Source organism: Leucopleurus acutus, assembly GCF_964270905.1.
Source record: "Leucopleurus acutus genome assembly, chromosome: 21".
Classification (NCBI taxonomy): domain Eukaryota; kingdom Metazoa; phylum Chordata; class Mammalia; order Artiodactyla; family Delphinidae; genus Leucopleurus; species Leucopleurus acutus.
Window position 1 is genome coordinate 5,220,549 of NC_139163.1, and position 18,904 is coordinate 5,239,452.

Below are 18,904 nucleotides of genomic sequence, written 5' to 3' on the forward strand. Positions count from 1 at the left end.
AGTTAGAGAAAATAAACATGAAGGATTTTGGAATTAAAATAAATTTTTTTGAATACCTTTAATTGTGTATATTTTAAAATAATTCAGCTCAGCAGTATGACATGTGTCCTAGACAATACTGTTTATTATTATGGTACTTGAGCTGTATTTAATCTTCTTTCACCTCCAAGCTTCACAGAATTTAGGATTACTTTTATAATACATTTATGATGTTGCTATGATTCATTTTACCTGCTTCCTCCCAATTACCTGCTCATATGAAAAAAAAAAATCGGGATTTGCCTATGCCATTTTTGAAGTCTGTCTGGTTTCTTGTTGGTTTATGTTTTCACATTTTGTTTGGATTTTTTCGATAGACTTGATACTTGCGATAATCACAATTCTTATAAATTCTGATCTGCATAGCAGTGGCTTTAAAATGTGTAACAACGGAGTAGCTTTCATTTTAGCATTTCAAGTTTTTAAAGATGTGCAGAATTTTGGAGTTAAAAGTTTGAAGTCAGTTGGGAAGGAAGTACTTAGTCTTCCGAGTTCCGCTCCGGACACCCGCCTCTGACTGTACACACCCTTTTTCCTCACCTTCTCTTTCTGCTCTTCCTGGTGATTACTCCCAAATCTTTATCTCCAGCTCAGACCTCTCTCGTGGTTTCCGCACAACCAACTCAGCCTCGTGACTCAGCTTTCCCCAGACAGGTCAGAGTCAGCCTGTATCACGCTGGAGTTACGGCCTGTCTCCCACCTCCACCCACCCTCACAAATAAACAAAAAAGTCAATGAATCTTTTTCTTTTTCCAGCGTTCTCTTAGTAGATGATGCCGTTCTTTTAGTTGGTTGGTCTGATTATTCTTGCTTTCACCAGAAGCCCGGTCAATAATTCCTGTTAACTCTACCTTCCAAACGTCTCTCGAACCTGTCTGTGTCTTCATTCTGCTGACTCCACTCTGATCTGGGCTGCATGCGTCAATCACCTGGGGCATGACGCATGGACCAGCCCACTAACTGAGGTCATACCTCCTCCCTACTTCCCTCCAATCCCTTTGCCACATTATAAGCAGTGAGTTTTTTCTTTTCTAAATGAGAAATCAGATGCTGCTCAAAACTCTCCTGTAACACTGCCTGTTGTGACTGAGCCAGCGTACAGCGAGGGTATTGATAAGCTGGCCTTCTCTGATTGGACCGCTCAGACTAGCATCTCTTCTGATCGGTTGATACCAACCTTCTGAGTTGTGAAATACTTTGAATGACGCTCCTCTTCAGGTGTCTTCTTCAGGTGAAATCCTTTAACTGGTTTCCTGGGCACTCCATGATCTGGCTGCTACTTAAATCTGCAGCTTCAATCGTCTCTGCTCTTCCCCGCAAAAACTGCTTTCCACAAATACCCCAATTCCTTTACTCTTTAAATTATGTCAAAATCTCTTACCTCCAGGTCATGCCAGTACTGCATCCTGGGTTTGAAACACCTCCTTACACATCACCACCACGTCCCCACTTATCGAGCTGATTTCTACACATCCTTAGGCCTAGACATAAACGTTGCCTTCACAGCATCCTGTCCTGTGCTCCGATAGCACCCTTTATTACCCATACAATAGAGCATCATTACCTTATCTGTCTGTCAGATTATTTTATTCCCCAGGCTCTACACCCTGTGAAAGCAAAGGCTGTGTTTTGTTATTACCATGGGGCATAATAGCGCGGTAGGTGGCACGTAGTGAACACTGGGCGCTAATTAAATACTTCAGTAAAAGGGAACAGATTTGGAGTCAAAGGCAGAGTGTCGAATAGGCTGGTTTTGAAGCATCTGAGTGGTATTTAGGTGGAGATACCAGAGGAAGACTGGGCATATAATTCTAGAATTCTACAGCAGTGATTGGATCTCCAGCTATAGATTTGGGAGGAAACCTCATAGTGATGAATGTGGTTTGAAGCCATTATGTGGTTGCTACTGCTGAGAGAATTCTTGTCTCAGGAGAGAGATCGGAAGCTAATACCCAGGGAAAGCCAATATTCAGTCGTTGATATCCCGCCCATTTCTCCCTTTGATTTTGTAATATCATGCCCTTCTCCCACTCAGATTTATTCTTTAAGGTAAAAGGGATCATTTGAATTTAAATTCAATTAAGCAAATGTGGTGAAGCACCTACTAAGTAGTGTTTATCAAGGAGGTTTGCAAACCAAGGAGAACAAGACACGAAATTCCTGATGGCACTGCTTTCATTTGCCTTTGACCTTTTTACTGATTTTGCAGCTTGTAAAAGCTTGCACTCAGGTAACACTCTTTCCTGAGTTTATCTGTTTTTTTATATTTTCCATATAGTATAAATGGGAGCATGTGAAGATGGCTTTCAAACATAAAAGGAAGTTTCTTACCGATATTTTCTGAAGGGGAAAGAAAAAAGTGTTTTGTTCCAGAAATTCCAGACACATCTTTTGGCAACAAGTCACCAGTTAGAATCACATAACAATGTACCTTAAGTCATGTAAAGCCCAAGTTTTTAGTAGGAACTTCATAGAAAAATTTTATGGGGTTCCATGAAGGACAGGTTATCAGCGTGCGTGAGGAAGCCAGCCGTGAGTTGAAAAGTGAAACCACATGCACTGAGCATTCCAGAGTGAGCTAATCCATAACAACCACTCCGAAGTCCTTCCCAACTAATACCTAAGTGACTTTGAAAAGTTACCCAGATCGGATGTCTTCTTGACCTCTTTCCTAAACATATGCTTTAAGTGTATTTTCTCATGAGAAATTGTACGTTTAAGACACATCACCAAAAAGTAGAAAGTGGATTTTGCAGAACGTAAATTATTTGATGGCCAAAGTAGAAGCAGAAGAAAGTCATCTGTTTTTGAGCCAAACATATGGACAAAAAGTTATTTAAATGTTGGTATTGTTGTTGAATAGTGTCACTGAAGATAGGAATGAAAAGATAACTGCTAAATCTATGGGCTTTCCTTGGACATCTTGGAGTTAGAACTGGAGAAACTGTATGTGTTCATTAGTATCAACTGAAGGAGCAGCTCAGTCTGGGCCCTAAACCTCCTTTCCTCATTCTGACATACATGAACCACACTATTTAAAATTCTGTGTTGCTGTCTTAGAAATAGCTGTTCTATGTTTGTGTTATCTTATAAAGAAATCATATGAGCATATAGACTAGCAAAAGCATGCCAGATCATATTGGAGTTCAAGTGTTTCCTAAAATTGTCTTTTACTGCAAAATTCACTTAAACCTAAGTAAAATGTACAACTCTGGAATGAAACTTAGAAGTATTATTTTGCACTGCCGACAGGGATAGTTCTTCCATTAATTAAACAGAACACCAGCAGTCTGAAGGATTACTTTATTACATTCATATGTATTTAACAAGTGGAATGCGATTTGTTCTGAATCTTTAGCTAAGTAATATTTGGCAAGCATGGTTGTTGGAAATCAGGTTTTATCCAGATGTGGGAAAAGAACTCTATACCAATACCAGTTATCAGAAGTTAATGCATCTGTTAAACATACCATTTTTTTTCAACTTAATGTACTGATCATGTCCACAAGTTTTATTCAGTATTTCTAAAACTCCTGAATTGGGGTTTTTATTTTAATTGTAGCACTGTATGTACATTTTATTTATAAAAACATGTAAAATGAATTCAATACCAGATGTAAATCTGTTAGGACCTGCTGTCTTCCCAGACCCAATTTAAGTTCCATAGACCCTTGATAGCTGGCCATGTGGTTAATATACTCAGTTAAAAGGTTAAAATAAACCCTCAATTTTCATCTTTTCACATGTTTAGGGATTATTTCTTTAAATGTTGTGCAGTTTTTCTGTCTGACTTTGCAGTTATTAGCCATGCTGTCCAGGGGCTACAGATGTGTCTATACTTAATTAACGGACTCAGGGTTGGAATATTTAAATTACATATGGTAGTGAAATATTATTCTCTGGAGAGAAACTGGTCATATTTTGAGATAAAAAGTTGTAAAGGAAGGCACTTTTTGTGTCATATTTTTATCCACTCAAACATTCTCTTGAATTTGGTACTAAACTGTAATCCAGGATCTTCTCAGAAAGGAAGTTCTACACCTTTTTCTTGCATAGCCTGCAAGAGAAGTAGAAATAGGAATTGTTGTTTTACAACTGTTGCTATGCTGGTGTAAACGACCTATTGTTTCAAAATGTGGCTTTATTTGAAGTCCATTCTTGTTGGTGGGAATGGACTGTTAAATATTCTTATTAAAGAATTCCAGTAGATAGCAAATGGGGACCTGTCTGTTGGAAATGTTTGTTATTTCCTCTTGTTTATTACAGTTTTTACTGAATACACAATCAAAAAATTTTTTCAATTTCCATCTTTGTTTAAATGCCATCTTTATGTAAATTCTTTTGATCTTCTCCAAAACCAGCAACTCTTTTAATAGGCATATGCTGATAGTATAGCATCAGTCTCCATAGTGAATTTTATTATTATTTAGATGCTTAATTATATATAAGCTAATACCATCTATTGTTCAACAACAATTCACTTTATGGTATAAAACTATTTTAGGAAAATCATCATGTTCAAAATATCAAGTTATAAGTATCATCCATTAATGATGGATGACGATACTAAATACATCCATTAGTATTTACTAGGTGCATGTATATACATAGAATTATTAGCTAAAGCTGAACATAGTACATAAATTTTGCACTCTATGAGTTTAAATTTAAAATAGAGAGTACAATTGTGCACACATTAAAGAACAAAACAATCTGACAAGAGTATAAGGATTTTTACTGCATTAAAATATAAAGAATCTATATATTGTTTCAAAGACTGATGTGTTTGGATAGACCTTAACTCTTTTGAGAGAAAATTATAGTCACTGTGTTGGTTTCAATCTTTATATAAATGACAAGCACAGATTTCATAAGGGAGTTAAACTGCAGGTTCTTGCTTACCGAGAGCATTTGTGGTAAACTATTTGCTGTGTTTAAAATTCTAACCTAGTATCATCATACATACACAGAGATTTTTGTTTCCCTAATTCGCTCTCATTGTTAGTTTTGCTTAACTAAAACTAGGGACAAGCGTCATTGATTGATGACTGTTATCTTGAGATGACTGTTGGCTTGAGATGACTGATGACGTATAGGTTCTCAATAAATAGTTATTGAAAACTGAACAAAGAAAGATTTTAAATAAGTTAAAAAATTGTAATTCCTCTAACGAAGGCTCAGCTCAGTTTTAAAGAAGAGGAAGAAGAATCATCCAAACAACACTGCCATGAAATCACCACCATTATTATCCCTATTTCATAAATCATGAAACAGCGGCTAAGAGAAGTTAGGTAATTTTTCCAAATCACAGAAGTAGCACAGATGCAGGACTCTAATTAATGTCTGTCTCTTTTTAAGACTAAGATCTTGGTTATTCTTATATCTATAGTAGAAAAGGGAAGTTGCCAGTTATTTGAAAAGTTTATTTATTTAGGGAAACGTAAGTTTATAATGTGATTCTAATTATTAATATTTTTCAGCTCAAAAAAAGTTTACATTTTCTGAGCATACTATCTAATTAGGAAAAAGGGCTATAGACATTCTTAGTAACATAGGGATTAAATATAGCAATATAAAATTCACAAATTGGTCTGTAAAAAAGAAAGTGGAATTTATTATACTTATTAAAAAGGAGTAGAAACTGTATTTAATCATTTTAAATGAAAAAAAAAGTCAATCAGTACTCACATTTAAAGCTAGTGCAGAAAGGAGGTGGGAAATGAGAGCAGCTCCTTTAATGTGTGACAGCAGCTGGCATTGGCACAATTACATCTTACTGTCCACACATACAGCACATCTCAGTAGATGTTTCTAATTCTTCTGAAGTCAGCAGATGAATGAAACTCAATTATCAAAAATCTTTTTCCCTTTAATATTCGTCCAAAGCATCTTTCTCTGGACCCTTAAATTTTTTCCACACTGACACAGTCAATTAGAAAGTTAAGGAAACTGCCTGAAAATCTCAGGTCAAAATTTGGAGGTGGAAGGTGTGTTTCAAAGAGAAGAAAAGGGTTTTTACTTTAATCTTCAGCCTGTTTCTTCCTTTTGATCAAATTAACTGAATTGAGCTGTCAAATTGCCTACTTAGACTCAAACAAGAGACATTTCTATGACATCAATAATTAAATATTTATTTTCCTTAATTAGAAATAATTTTTCTCTCAAACTGCACCACAGTTTTAATGCCTATGAAAAATCTTCAACTTACAGGAAAAAAACAGTTCTCTGAACAGTGATTTGTTTTTTCAGTGCCTCTTTACCTGTCCCTTTATCCTTTTAGTCAGTGTATTCACCAACACAAATCCCTTCCACCCTTTGAAAGTATAGCGCCAGGCTTATTTTACCAGGAAGATGCCTCTTAATATGCATTTGACTGATCTCCATCTCACTAGAACATTCTTCGAAGCCCTAGTTCCTGAATACACACCTGGTGCTTTGGGGCAGGTCCTGAATGGGGACACTGTCCACCCAGGAATGGCCGAAATCTGTCCACAATCACTGATAACACTCACTGTGGTCTCTTTCCCCTTTGGAAACCATGCCAGGGTGGAACCTGGAATGGCAGCAGTCATTGAAAGGAAGGATGCGGCTGAGGTCTGGGGGTGGGAAAGCATCACTCTTCTACAATAGCTGTTACCTCATAGTGCCTTATCCCTCGCTCTCAGGCCCTGTTCTGCCTTGAGTCACTTGAGACGATGCCCCATCTTGCAGTGGTTATTACACGCATTCTGTAAGCAGAAATGCCCTCGTGGCCTGACCCGTCTCATCCCTTTCTTTCCAATCGCATGAGGCCACCCTTCTTGTTTCTTCACTCCCACCTGCTCCAGCCCTCAGACTCACTCTGGTACCCAGTTATCTCCACTCAGTCCTTAGCGCGCTTGAAGACCTTTGACCCTGTGACCACACCCACCTTCTTGAAGCTCTCCTCTCTTTGTTTTTTGTTTGTTTGTTTGTTTGTTTGTTTTTGCAGTTCGCGGGCCTCTCACTGTTGTGGCCTCTCCCGTTGCGGAGCACAGGCTCCGGACGCGCAGGCTCAGCGGCCATGGCTCACGGGCCCAGCCGCTCCGCGGCATGTGGGATCCTCCCAGACCGGGGCACGAACCCGCGTCCCCTGCCTCGGCAGGCGGACTCTCAACCACTGCGCCACCAGGGAAGCCCTCCTCTCTTTCTTTCGCTTCCCTTGGCTTAACAGTTCCCCTCCTGGTTCTCCATGGAGGGTCACACTTCTTCCCAAACATATTCACTGGTTCACGTGCCTTTGTTCACCCCTTATACGTTCCTGTTGCCCAGGTTTCTATTATTAGGCGTGTTCTGTTTTCATTCAGAATGAGCTCACCAAGTATTCTCATCAATGCCCAAGAATTTAATTCCAACTTTAATACCGCTGGCCTTTAAGGGGCTCTCCTAAGCTCTAAGTACATGTATCTAATTGCCAGTTAAACATAAATTCTTAGGTTTTTCTGAGCTGACCTGTACATCTTTCTATCATTTCCACTATGACAGAGTTTAATTAAGTAATTTATAAATATGAAAATGAAATAAGCAATTCTAAACCACTTTATATTTCTTCTATAATGCTGGTTCTTAATGTAGGGTCGAGAGATGTCATAAGAAGTAGAAAAACTGTAGTATATATAGGTAGTACAGAATTCTCTCTCTTAAAATAGTTATATGTTGTGCAAAAGATTTCTGCCAGTGTGACATTTTACCTAATAAAAGGCTTTCATCCAAACTGCATAAAAAAATGTCTTTTTAGAGAAGAAACTGGTCAAAATGGTAATACTGGGATACATTGAGGCCATACGTTGAGATTATCTACGTAGAGTAGGAAGTATTCTGGAACACATCTAGAATCTTGAGAATATATGCAAATAATAATAACTCACATCTACACAGCAATCAAAATACATATCATATACGTTAGCTTACACAATTTTTAAAACAGTCCCATGAATTAATGGGTCAAATGTTACCCTGAATTTACTGGTTGTTAAAGAAATATACAGCTTCGAGAAGTTAAATGACCTTTCCAAGTTCACCTAACTTGTAAGTGGGGTTGCCAATAAAGGTGCCCTGTCTTGTGCCCATTCCTCCTAAGGCACTTAGGCTAAGAAAGTAGCTGAAGTTTTACGTGAATATATAAGAAATACATTTCAAGTGAAGAAAATGTGCATTTATCATTGAGATATTTCTATATTTCAAAATTCATTTCAGTGACTCTCCCTGTAGGCATGGACAGAATGGGCAACTAATTCTATTCCCTAAATATCTGCAGGGATCTTCAACTGTTGGCATGAAATTACAGCAAAGGGTGGAATCACAAGGCTCTGGGGTGTGTTGTCTTTTTTAGCACGACACAAATGTCTGTAAAGGTAGCAAACAACACGTGGTTTAACTACAATTAAATTACTATGAACTGATCTTATCAAGCAGGTAATGGTCAGGATTTCACTTTCACCACTATACTGATCATAATTTAGATTTTAAGAATCTTTGGCATTTAAATCCTCTTAGTTTTACTTAATCACTAATTTATTTGTATATTCAACTTAAAACATTGTTTTTGTGGAAGGAAGAGGAAAGGCTGAAGTTCTCCACTAATGAGGCATTCAGAATGAGGTTTTAAACGAAATGTTAAGACTCTAATCCACCATCATGTATAATGTCCTACCCTGTTTTACACTTGTATTCTCATAATGCCTTCGTCAGAATAGCAGAAACGATCCTTTACTAATGAATGTATTTATTTTTCTTTTAAACATAATAAATTGATAAGATATCTCAGATAAATGTAAAACTACTTTGAGGTTGAAGTTTAATTTGGAATGAAAGTCAGTTTTACATCTATGTATTTTATGTCTGTGTATTCAATTTACATAAAATAGGACTTAACCAAACATTTCAAGGTTGTGTGACCAATAGATTTGCTCTTACATCACAAAGATATTTACATCAGTGCCATTTTTTTAAACCCCTGGAATAATCTAGGACTCTGAAACAATCCTTTTTTCCTTGAACATGTTGGTTTGTCACATCTCTGCTCTGTAGTCATTAGTTGGTTATCAGAATTCTAATATGCTTTATAATAGTGACATGAGATAAGCATATGGACTGTTTACTATTCTGATAAAGGATACTTATTAGACGCAAAACAGTTTTTACATTGTAATCATAAAAACTTTAGCATCCTGAATACATTATGCAGCACTACCTAATCATGAAGAGTTAATCTCACTCTTTTTGGACTCCAACATGTACCATAAAAATGCTTTATAGCATCTATATAATTTTTCTTCTTTTGTCCCTTCTTTGTAGTTGTTTGAAATTACAGTGCCTCTCTCTCAAGGCCCCAAACCAGTAACAATCAGTTTTGCCAATCACACTTCCTGCCGATGCATGTCTAAGCTGGATGTTTACAGACAAGTCCATTCAATTATTAGACGTTCCCTGCCAGCAACACTACCACAGTGAGTATGAATTAAATCTATTTTTTTCTTCATCCTCTACTAATATAAAATTATTTCCAAGTAAACACAGTTGATTGAAAGAATTTTTGTGAAATTTGCGATAATATACTTCTGCATCAAATAAAAAGAAGACATTCAACATTCATGAAATCAACTGTGCAAATTCATAGATGATGCTAAAACTAAAAATATTTGAGCCTAAGATTTTTGGTCCAAAACAAAAAGTAAATATAAATACATTCTTTTCCATCTATTAGCATGCAGTTGCCTCTCTTCAATCTCAATTAGTTTTTCTCTATATATCGATTCATATTTTTTATTTCAGCAAGGATTGAATACTGAAATTTTGATTAATACTTGAAATAATTTTTCTTAATATTACTTCAAATTAACAATCAAAGTAACATTTGTTATTCAAATTTTTTTCGCATCCTATTTTTTAGTTTGGTATATGGCAACATATGCTTCATTAGATCTTATAAAGGGCCTGGGTAGAGCATCACGTATTGACTCTATGAACAGTTTATAATGAATCATTATGCACTGCCATCTGAGATCTAGGAACTTTTTGCCCCCAGATTAGGATGCAGCTCTTTGTTCTTTAGTATAGCCAGGGAATATGGAATGGGCGTGTAAATAAACCTTAGATAATTCCAACATTTGTAACAAAAGTGTAAATAAATTGATGGGTAAACATATACATTTACCAAAAACCTTTTTAGAAACCTTTCATTTTCGTGGGCTTGACCATAAAAGTGATGAGCTAATAGCAGTTTTCCCTGTTGGAGCTCTTTGTGCTGCTTTACTTAGTGTGACAGATAGGAGGCGTTACCTTTCCAGGGACACCGTAGGAAAAACTCAAGGGTAGCCTAATTTGACTGACAGAAAGAAAAAATCTTACAAGCATCTGTGAATAAATTCATACTAATGCAAGTGGAGACAACGGCCCCCTGAAGTAGTAGGTGCGATTTCATTTACGCAGCCCTGGGAGCTCTATTCACCTGTGTCCCTTGGCAACTCATCCATTCTAAGCACTTCAGTTGTTATCTCTGTATTGATGGTTTCCAGAATTACAGTTCAAGATCTGACCATATTGATGACTTATAATATTTTATTAAGTCCCTTTTACATAGCTGTGTTTATTATTATATTAGACGTAATAGGTACAAAGTCAAAGATTATTAAGTCTGTTTATTTACCTCTACGTTATTCACAGTAATGGCCTTTCATATTCTTTGAGGCCTTGAAATCACGCAGTTGTCATTAATTCCTTCTTTCCCTTATATCACACCCAAAAGCTATTGATTGTTTTGGGGGAGAGGGGAGATATCTGCTCCAACGTAAACTTATTTCATTTCCAACACTGTCACCCTGATCCACTTCATTCTGCATGGATTTCTGATTTAATGCAGTGGTTTCAGTACTAGCTTTCCTGTGTCAAATGTGTCTCCAACTCCTGTATAATGTCACAAGTAAGCTTTCAAAGGCATCATTTCATTCATCTGACCAGAAACTGTCAGTGACTTTCAACTTCTCAAAGAATTGGGCACCGATTTTCCACCTCTGTCTTCTGGTGTCAGCCTTCCTTTCTTGTTTTGCTTCTCATTCTTCACCAAGTCTGTGTTTCACAAAGTCTGGTTCCCTAAATACCACGCTTATTTCCTGCTCTGTAACTGTTTCTATTCTGACCTGGCTTAAAATAAATTTACTTTCTTTTCTGCCTTTCCAAAGCCGTATCCATTTCTCAGAGTTCAGGTAAAGGTCTTTCTGCTGCCTTTGTCGTGTCCAAATACCACAGTCACCTTCGCTTCGTGAATTCCCATAGCAATTACTATACTTACTTTATCCTTGCATGGGTTGTTTAGGGGTCTATAACTGTTGCATGTGAACCTGGATCACGAGAGTATTTCAGGTAGGCTTATGTCTTCTGTAATGTCCAGCTAATAACACTTAAAAATAATTGAGCTGTTAACTACTTTCAGGCCCTAACACACATTGTCTCATTTAACACTGACAAAAGCATCTGTGAAGTTGGTGGTACTTAGCCTTATTTTACAGTTGAAGCTGGTAATTTCCAAACTTGGGAGCTAAACAAGTATACTACACTCATCAACAAATGCTTCTTAAATAAATAACTTATTTATCTGTATATATCTCATAGCATTTGTGTATTTTACTCATACTTTCATCATTACTTATTCTTCTAACTACTATACTGTATGCTGTTGGAGGTCAAGAAGAGACAAATGTTTGAGCAAAGAGAGCTTGGGTCTTAGTAAGCAGAACTGAGTTAGGTCTGCCATTAATGAGCATTTTAACATTGGGTATTTCATGTCTCTGAACCTCAGTTTGCTTATGTGTAAAATGTAAAGATGTAAAGAGGATTGAAGGAAATACTGAATGCTTCCGCAGTGCTGACTATAGTGTCCAGCATCTAAGAGATAGTCATTAAAGGGCAGATTTATTATTATCGTTAAGATTCATGTTGGATTCATTTCCTTGTCTCTTGTGTTTTTCAATGTGTTTCACTGTGTACAATAAGAAATGTATTTTATATTCCAAGCCAGTGGGCACATAACTATGTGTATATGTAATATCCATCTATGTATGTGTGTAATATTTAGAATATATATATAATTTTAAAGTAGATGACTATATATAACTTTACATGTAGTTATATACCCATATATAGCTATAAAAATAAAACAAAGTATTATTTAAAAATATTTCCTTTAGAGTAGTGCTATTCAACCTTTTTTTTTTTTCCATTGTCACCCCCTAAGGATCCTTTTATAGGCATTTTTTCCTAATCACTTCCCCCATGAAATCTGAATACCACAGACACATTTATATCTCTTTATATACCTTAAGTATATCTGGGCTTCATACATTTAAAAGGAAGTAGAAAGCTTACTTTTTTATTCAACGTAGGATTAAAAAGGACAAAATAAAAATGTTATAGTGAAAAGTTAAATAAAAATGTAAAAGCTATCAATATTGAACGTAACATAATTATTTGCTGAGAAATTTTTAAAGTAATTTATTTACTTATAAAAATGGTAATATGTCAAATTACATATGGAAATTAGCAATTTATATAAACTAACAATACAAATATAATAATTTTTAAAACATTCAAAATAATCATGTTCCAGCAAAAGGAAAATAATTTTAAAAAATAACTAAAAAATTTTTAAGAGAATTTAACTTCGGCTTCATATGAGAAAACAGTGTTTAACCTATATAACTACTAGATATTCATTTAGAGGGTATCAACAATTTTTCTTCTCGGCATATGACATACTAATGTTTTGATTAACATTTAAGCTCAAACATTATTTGAGCTTAAATACACACAATATGATCAATAACTTCCCACCTAGGTATTTATCCAAGAGAAATATAAATGTATTTCCACACCATAACTTGTAGACAGACGTTCATATAAGCTCTTTAGCCTGTAACTGGGAAGAAACCAACGTCCATCAAAGATGAATGAATAAACAAATTGCAGTATATCCATACAGTGGAATATTACTGAGCAGTCTAAAAAGAATGAACTGTTAATACACACAACATGAATGGATCTCAGAAATGTTAAGCTGAGTGAAAGAAGCTGGACTAAAAAGAATGCATACTGTATGATTCAATTTACATGAAACCCTAGAAAAGACAAAGATAATCTAGACTCAGAGAAAGCAATCAATAGTTGCCCAAAGATGCAGGGGGTGGGGATTGACTGGGATTGAGCAAAGGGAACTTTTTGTGGGTGATGGAAATGTTCTATATTTTGATGGTGGTGAGCGTTACACAGGTGCACAAATTTGTAAAAAGGCAGTGAATTTAAAATAGGAGCATTTTGGGACTTCCCTGGTGGTCCACTGCACTCCCAATGCAGGGGTCCTGGGTTCGATCCCTGGTCAGGGAACTAGATCCTGCATGCTGCAATTAAGAAGTCTGCATGCCGCAACTAAGACCCAGACCAGCCTAAATAAATAAATTTTTTTATAAAACAAATTAAAAAAAAATAGGAGCATTTTCTTATATGCAAATTATTCCTCAGTAAAATTGATTTTTGAAATGCCAAGAGAAAAAGACCCCTTTCATTAACTATAATATTGAAATTAGTTGAGGTTCAAAATGGTAGATGTCTTAACATCTTTATGGTGACACTTTAAGTCAAGATTATGATGATTCCTTCGGGGGGAGGGCTTCCCAGCACTCCTTCCTGTGGAGATGAAATCCCGCTCAGTGCTGCCAGGAGGAAGATGAGTCATGTCTTTTCCGGACTCTTGGTGTTATGTTTACATTATTATGAGGTTAAATAAGTAGCATATCATTCGTTTTACATTATTTAAGAACAGATATAACTAAGTAATTGAGAGAATCATTCACAAAATGAGCCATTCATAAAATAATTCTTGAGTCTCTAAAAAGGACAAAGAATGTTTCTAGGTTCTGTGCGAGAGGACAGAGATGGGCTTGGTTGCCCCTAACCTCTGCACATTCAGAGTCAAGGGACAACGTGTGTTATGTTGATATTAATATCGTTATTATTTATTTTCCTAAATATTACTGTGCACCAAGCCACTCATGCTCGTAACTAGTGCTGCCAGGTGGTGGCCTTGATGACACACACCACAGAGCAGAGTGTGCTCGCTGTAGGTGGCTTCTTGGTTTGAAGATTCCTCCTCTGCTCACTAGCCCTTTTGAGTTCTGCTAAGTTCTATAAACTTTTTGTGACACTTTTTCATCTTTAAAACAAAACAATAAAATGTTACATATAACACAATACAGTGTAAGATTTATAACCTATAGTCCTCACAATCTATTCAATAACATGACACTATATTACATATTAATCTAAGATTATAATACCATAATAGAACAACAATGATGATGATGATAACATCTAACCCACGAGGGTGTAATGATGTTTATTGTCAGTATTCATGTGAAATATTAGCCCAGTGCCTGACACACAGTAAGCGTTCAATAAACATTGGCTGCTATTTTTACTAACATTTTACAAATGAGAAAATTGAGTCTTAGAAATGTAATTAGCCTATACAAAGCTAAAAACTAAAAAAAAAAGTGTCAGAAGGAGATAAAAAGTCAAGTTTTCCTTTTTCTTAAGCTCTCCCCCAATAGCATAGAGCATTTCTAGTATTTTCAAAACAAAATTCAAGTCTCAATAGCAGCAGCAACAAAAACTACCATAAATTCAGAGGTGGAGGACAGTATCTAACAGAAAGGGTTAGTTATCATGTTCATATGGATGTTCTCATAGATTATTCTCTTTTTTCCAATTATTTCCTCATATATTTTCCTTCAGATTAAATTCCATGAATTTCTATGGCCCCGTTAATGATGGAGACTCTCTTTTTATGGAGGGAGCCGTTTATGCTTAAGAAGCAATGCCCAAGATCTTTCTACTTGGTGTTTATTCATTCATGAGTATTTATGTTGAGTCTTCTATGTACATAGCACTGTGCTAGGAAACGTAGGAGTTTTATAAATGGATTATGTAATTTCTTAACTAAAGCAACTTATGTACCAGAGGACAAACATACACAAATATATCTAATATAATAAGTGTACAATACACTATGCTCTGCTTCATTCAGCCATTCAGCAGACAGTTATTATGTGCCCTCTAGGTACTACTGTTGTGCTAGGCTATAGAGATAGATAGGATTGCTATTCCAGAAGAAATCCCATAAGGGAGTCAGACATGTAACCTTAGGACTGGAATTGGTGTAGGAGAGGAGGTGACGGTGGATGCCTGACTGCAGCAGAGTGTGTGATGGAGAGGGTCTACAGAAGTCCAGAGAGGTCAGCAGAAGTGCAAACGCCATTCCAGGGATGGACTTCTTCTCTCTTTCCCTTCCAGTCGCTCAGGAACCACTAAAAGACACATGTAGGGACGTGATATTTACATCTTATATGATAGAATGAACAGCCTGGTGGCAATGTAGTATGTGAATTAGAGAAGCCAAACAGGAGTTGGAAAATGTGGAGAGGAAACTTCTGAAATAATCCAAGAGAGAAATAATAAGAGTGGGTACCAGGGCAGTGGAAGTGGGGATGGAAAGACATTTGAAATATAAGAAAGTATATGACTTGGCAACTGCATGAGTGGGACGACAAAGAGGGAGAAGTTGAAGATGAAACTTCAGGTATGATATTCAAAAAGATGGGGAATACCTGTTCACGGGAAGAACGGGTTTGTGAAGGAGAATTTAGTATTTACGTGTGCACTTTGAGTTTTTGCAGCATCTCTGAGAAATCAGAGTGGGACGTTCAGCAGACAGTGGATCTGGGGCTGGGGAGACACTGGGGTGGGGGGGCATGCCCATTGGGTAGCTGCCAATAGGTAACTGGCACTTAGAGCAATTGGAAGAAATTAAACCAGCCAAGGAAAATATGGGACATAAGCAGGGAAGAGGGGCAGCAGATGACACCATGGGGAATATGAATGTTTCGGAAACTCGGAGAAATCATAGACTAGCACGAGACTGAGAGAGACCAATCAGAAAATTTAGGCATAAAAACTGGGGGAGAAATATATTACCAAATCCAAGAGATATTGCAAAAGCCAACAAGAGTTGAAGGAAAGAAGGGGTGAGAGGATCAAATATCAGAAAAAGCTTAAGAATGGTTAGGACTGACTCCATGACCTGAAGGACGTGATACAGAGATAACATATGCATTTATTAATGACCTACTATGTGCTAGGCGCAGAGAGAGAGGGTGAGAAAGAAAGAGGGTAAGCCAGAGAGTGAGAGAGAAAGTCTCAATTACGCATGAGAAGCTGAATCAGAGGGATCAAGTAACTTTCCCCAATGTCACACAACTAAAAATGTAGGAAAGCAGAGATTCCAACTAAATTAGGAGTCAATTCATCCCTTTGGGGGTGCAGTCATTACTGCATTTTTAACTCCTTGAAATTAAAAACAATAACTTCAAGCATACAGTAAAGGACAAAAAATGACATCTTTCTGCCCCAATTCAAAACTTGACAAACATTTTGTCATATTCACTTAAGATACAACCCAAAGCCCCAGTCACCGTTCTTCATCCTTGATTCCCAGAAGTAACCACTACGCAGAAATTGTGCTATTCTCATTCGTGCTTTGCTATTTTTATAGCAGGTGGATGTATTAACATACCACGAGAGATTATAGGGTACACCTTGGTGTGTTTAAATTTTTGTGTTAAAATTGGGCCATTAGTTTTAGTCTCAACAGTATGTTTTATAGATGTAATCATTGATTTCTGTAGGCCTGGTTTGTTCATTAAACAGCTGCATAGTATTCCATTGGATGAATAGATAGATAGATACAGATAGATAGATAGATAGTTTTTTCATGATTATTCTATGACATTATACTATAGGGAAGGCAATATTCAAGCATTAGGAAAAGAATAAAATCAAAGGAGAGAGATGTCACATTTGAGAGACAAGTGCCTTGCAGTTAATTTTACCCACTGGTAAATTTATTGGTTAGTCAATTGGTTATCATTAACAATGTTCCTAAAGTTATCCTAAAGAAAATAACACGTTCTGGGGCCAGTGAATAGAATCGAATAATTTAACTGGATTTAAATCTGTAAAAGCAGTAGAGATAAATTACAAAGGCAATGCTGAGACTATGCTTCTGGACCTTTGAGCACAGCCTGCGGTGTTTTGCCTCTGTACAGGTATTGGGGAAGCATAGGGAGTTCTGTGAGTAGAGAAATGACAAGACATCGCTCACCATGGCCAAGGTACCTTGCGTTGTTTTAATGGTTAATAAAGATGGAGGATAGGTATTATTTCAGCCTGATAAAGAGGCTGTATCATGGGGGAGAGTCATGTTATGGTGAGAAAGACAGAAAGGAAGGGTGAAGAGAGGTGCAAAAATGGACAAATCTAGCCTGAAGGCTAATCTGTGAGTTTGTTTACTGCCTTTATTTCTTTTACAAAAGTGTGAACAATGTCTACTAAGATACCCAGTAAAGCATACCTGCTTCTAAGAAGTTACAGTTATTCAGGTTTATTAGGGAAACTTCATTCTTGTGACAGTTCATCTGTTCAACAAACAGAGTAGATTTACAGCCACGAAAACCTTTGATTTAGAATCTGAGTGTCTTTGGACTGTTCATCTATTACAATGGATCCTTAGTCCTAATGCTTAGAAACTTGAATATCCATGAGTTTTTCTTTCTCCCCTTTTAATTTTTCATTATTTCCCTTTTGATTTCAAGATTGTACATTGTTGCTTTACACAAAATAGAGATAAACAGAATAGCATGTTGATTTTAATAAACTATTTCAGAGCAGAAATGTGAAGATAATTTACCTGCCAATTAAACTGTGACATAGTCTAGCACCAGTTGATCAGAAACCACCCTTTTTTTCAGCATTTTAAAACATGAATTTTTATTCTTCCCTGAAAATATCCTCTTTGCAGGTCAAGCCCTAGGTTCATATGCAATTATTTTTGAAATCTTAATTCATATGTCTATTCATCCTCTTTCCTACAAAGCTCATCATCTAAATATTGTCAAACACCTTCAAATGAGCACCTATGATAGGAACTCAGGTAAGAGATTCCAGACCCTGAAGCGTATTTTTTTCCAAAAGGAAGCCAACCATGCTGTAGAGTGTGCCTGTCTTTGGGCTGTCTGTTTCTGCTTTCTAAAAGTTAATAATGGAGAGCACAGCGTCCCTGTGGCTTGCTGATTGACTGGTAGAAATGACAGCAAAATGTATATGACTGAAAAGATTTCATCAGTACATCCTCTGCGCTAGGCTGTTTCTGTAATGTTACCCGTAGGTAGGGGCTATTAGATCAAAGATTTTGTGACATTTAGTGTCAAGTTTACCCAGATCACATTGATGATTATTTTTAATAAATGTCCATATTATTAGACCACATCTACCAATCATCTTCTAAAAAATCTATAGACTTTTTTAGAAATTTTAGGTTTATAGAAACACTGAGCAGGAAGCCATTGCTCTCCCCCAACTAGTTCCCCTATTATTAGCATCTTTTTTTTTTTAAATAGGTCTTTATTGGAGTATAATTAGTGTGGTACATCTGATACCATTGATGAGCCAATACTGATACATTATCAACTAAAATCCATAGTTTAGTATCTTTTTGTTGCACATTATATGGATTTTGACAAATGCATAATGACAGGTATCCACCATTATATTGTCTTACAGAATGTTTCACTGCCCTCATAACCCCTGTTCAGCCCTACTTCCCTTCCCCGAAACACTGCCCTCAACCAGTCATTTTGATGTCGTAGCGACTCTCTCATGCCCTCAACACATGTTGTCATTGTTTTGGTTTTCCTTTTTTGTTGAGATGTGACTGTGATGAGATAATGAGACCAGTGGCTAT

At 36.5% G+C, this 18,904-nt stretch overlaps 1 protein-coding gene across 1 annotated transcript in view; it reads left to right on the forward strand.

The window, feature by feature from the left end:
• VEGFC (vascular endothelial growth factor C) overlaps window positions 1-18,904 on the forward strand; it is a 79,414-nt gene that overhangs the window by 50,292 nt on the left and 10,218 nt on the right. The window contains exon 4 of the mRNA XM_082863698.1: window positions 9,355-9,506. Within this exon, the coding sequence (XP_082719824.1) occupies window positions 9,355-9,506 (152 nt within the window). The remainder of the gene's footprint in view (window positions 1-9,354; window positions 9,507-18,904) is intronic.